Source organism: Sphaeroforma arctica (genome assembly GCF_001186125.1).
Source record: "Sphaeroforma arctica JP610 unplaced genomic scaffold supercont1.3521, whole genome shotgun sequence".
Taxonomy (NCBI): domain Eukaryota; class Ichthyosporea; order Ichthyophonida; genus Sphaeroforma; species Sphaeroforma arctica.
This window is the reverse complement of record NW_014037037.1, coordinates 1-3358: the sequence shown is the minus strand read 5'-3', so window position 1 is coordinate 3358 and position 3358 is coordinate 1. Positions and strand designations below refer to the sequence as shown.

The 3358-nt window shown below is 47.8% G+C and overlaps 1 protein-coding gene across 1 annotated transcript; it reads left to right on the top strand.

Moving 5' to 3' along the window:
* Positions 1-75: 75 nt before the first annotated feature.
* On the top strand, positions 76-3336 carry SARC_13631 (hypothetical protein; the record flags this gene model as incomplete). The annotated part of the gene is made up of 1 exon (XM_014292239.1): positions 76-3336. A coding segment is annotated over exon 1 (3067 nt), but the record flags the coding sequence as incomplete, so codon positions are not given.
* Between the last annotated feature and the right edge of the window lie 22 nt (positions 3337-3358).

Sequence of the window (3358 nt, the reverse complement as noted above, 5' to 3'; positions counted from 1 at the left end):
CGAATGTCGCGGTGACGTTGTATTGTACCGATACCAATGCTTTCACTCTGACAGTCTTTACTGATGGTACTGGGGAGTACAGTTTTACTGAAATTCCACACTGCGACTATGTCATATCTGTTCCTCAACAGGTAAATACTACCGAGGGTGATAAATCTATCGTCGACGGATACGACAATGATGAAACATTGACTATTGCTGATTTGAGTGTCAATTCTGAGACTTCAGATATCACTAATGTGTATTTCCTCTATAAAGTTTTGCCAAGCATGTCTGCTTCCCCCAGCCCCAGCACGTCTAGCATTGTTCCTGCGGTTATTTCTGGAACCGTGACTGGAGTGGAGAATGGAGAAGGGATCGCAGGTGTTCCTGTGACCGCAACTTGCTCTACTGACGAATCCACTGTGTATACGACCACCACCATTGCGGATGGATCATACTCCTTCAACGAAGCAGTGGATGACTGTAGCTACACCATCACTGTCCCAGAGACGTATAACGGCGAGGTTGTTGAAGGCCCAAATACACAAGTGGTAGTCATCACCCCCACAGATCGCACTGGGGTGGCTACGTTTGAGTTCATTCCTCTGGGCACGATTTCAGGACGCACTCTGAACGATTTCGATGGTGCACCTCTCGCTGGAGAGTTCGTGCTGTTGTCGTGTGGTAATATCACCAGCGAAGCCATTACCAACGCGACTGGTCACTATGTCTTCGAGGACCTTGTAGACTGCGAATATATCATCACTGCCCCATTTGCCATTGACTCAGATGATTTCACAGGAGTCATTGTTGAGGGACCAGTAGATGCGGACTCAACAGAGGAAGATACCACTGTTACGATTGATAGGGAAAATTTGTCGAAAGAGAACGTTGACTTTAAATATTTGCCCCAAGGTTCGATCTCGGGTAGTCTTCGAGATGAGGTTACAAAGGTTGGTATTGCTACGGAAACAGTCACTCTAACTTGCGATGAACATAGTCCGGTGAAAGTCATCACGACTACAACAGACGTTGACGGTAACTACGAATTCACTGGACTCGGCTACTGTAACTACAAGGTCGAGGCTCCCGCTACAGTGGCAAGTGTCGGTGACGTCTTCTCAGGACCTGACGACACCGACGAGATTGAGTCGTCCACATTCGTTGAGATATCTGTCCTCGACCAGTCCGAGGGCGAGGTTGATTTCACGTACTCCCAGGTGGGCAGTGTCTCAGGAACTATTTATGAAGACTTGGAGGCTGTCGAGAATGGAGTGGATTCAGTAGTGGTGACACTAACATGCACAGAGAACGCTGATGTATTTTATGAGGAGACCACCGATGCAAGCGGAGTATTCAACTTCAACAGTGTCCCTCTGTGCAAGTATACAATTGTTGTGCCTGAGGAGGTCAACACCACTGTCGGCCTGAAGCCCATCTCCGAAGGCTACGATGTGGACGACACCAAGACTGTGGCGGATGTTAATGTCGACTCCGAAACCACGGATGTTACCGGTGTAGACTATATTTACAAGGTCCCGACCCCAGCTGTTATTTCAGGAGTCGTCACAGGCTTAGAGGACGGGGAGGGTATTGAAGGTGTCACTGTGACTGTAACATGCTCATCGGACACTGAGATCAAGTACGAAGCTATCACGGATGCAAATGGAACTTACACAATCGCCGACAATGTCGTGGACTGCTTATACACTGTAGAGGTGCCCGAGACGTTCAATGGAGAGCCCATCGAGGGCCCTAGCAGTGACGAGGTAAACATCACCCCTAATGATCGAACAGGACAGGTGGATTTCACTTATCTTCCTCTCGGAGCAATTTCAGGACACACACTCAACGATTTCGATCAATCACTTCTCGCTGGGGTTTCAGTGATGTTAGCATGCAATGACGATGTGGTAAAGACTACGACCGATAGCACGGGTTTCTATATATTCGAGGAACTAGTAGACTGTAACTATACAGTGACGGTCCCTCTGTCGGTCCAAACTACCGACTTCGATGGCATTATCGTAGTAGGACCCATTGATTCGGACAAACTGGTCGAGAAGCACAGCATCATCATCGATATTGAACACCTAACAGAGGAGAATGTTGACTTCAAATATCTTCCTCAAGGCACAATTGCCGGTACCCTTCAGGATCATGCTAGCACCGCTGGTATTGCAGATCAGACTGTAACTTTGACATGCGCTGATCCTGAGACGACGATGACAACGCAGTCCGACGCTAATGGTAACTACATGTTCTCTGGACTTGGATACTGTGACTACACTGTCGCAGCCCCTGCCTCTGTCGATACTTTTGGCAATATTTACGAGGGACCTTATGACGATGAGGATGTTCTATGGTCTACCAGTGTTGCAATCACATTCGAAGACCCATCGGAGGGTGAAGTAAACTTCAGCTATGCTTCGGTGGGAAGCATCTCGGGTACAATCTACGAAGACTCGATTGATTTAAGCAATGGAGTGAGTGCGGTACCGGTGACATTAGTTTGTACCGATTCCAATAACTTCACAATGACAACAGCAACGGAGGCGAATGGAGCCTACGCTTTCAATGATATACCCCTATGCGTGTACACTATCTCCGTACCCGAAGAGGTCAGCACGACCGGTGGTTCGAAGCCAATCGCTGAAGGTTATGACGATGATGATACAAAGGCAGAGGCGGAGATTACTATCGATCTTACCAAGACTGATGTCACAGATGTTGATTTCTTATACAAGGTGCCAGCTGTCATTTCTGGATTAGTGACAGGTTTCGAAGATGGAGAGGGTATCGAGAACGTAACAGTGACTTTGACTTGCTTAGAGGACATGACTATCGTATACGAAGCCATCACAAATGAAACGGGAGCATACACTATCGACGAGAATATCGAGGATTGTACCTACACCATTGCCGTGCCAGAGTCATACAATGGAGAGCCGATCCAGGGACCCGCCAACAAGACAGTAGCCATTACACCAACTGGTCGTACAGGAACCGCGGATTTCGAGTATGTTCCTCTAGGCTCCATCTTTGGATTCACACGCAATGATTTCGACCAGTCACCTTTGGCGGATGTCATTGTGACATTGAGCTGCGATGGCGTTGAAGTGAACAGTACCACTACCGATAAATTAGGTCACTACGTATTCGAGGACCTTGAAGACTGTGCATACACAGTCACTGCACCATTATCTGTCAGCCAAAGCGACTTCGCAGGCATCATCACCGATGGACCGGTTGATGAGGATGGTAGTGTGAGGGAGCACAAAGTTAAGATCGACATTGGAAACATGCACGAGGAGAATGTTGATTTCGCTTACCTTCCCCAAGGAAGCATATCAGGTTCTCTTCAAGACTTTGTCAG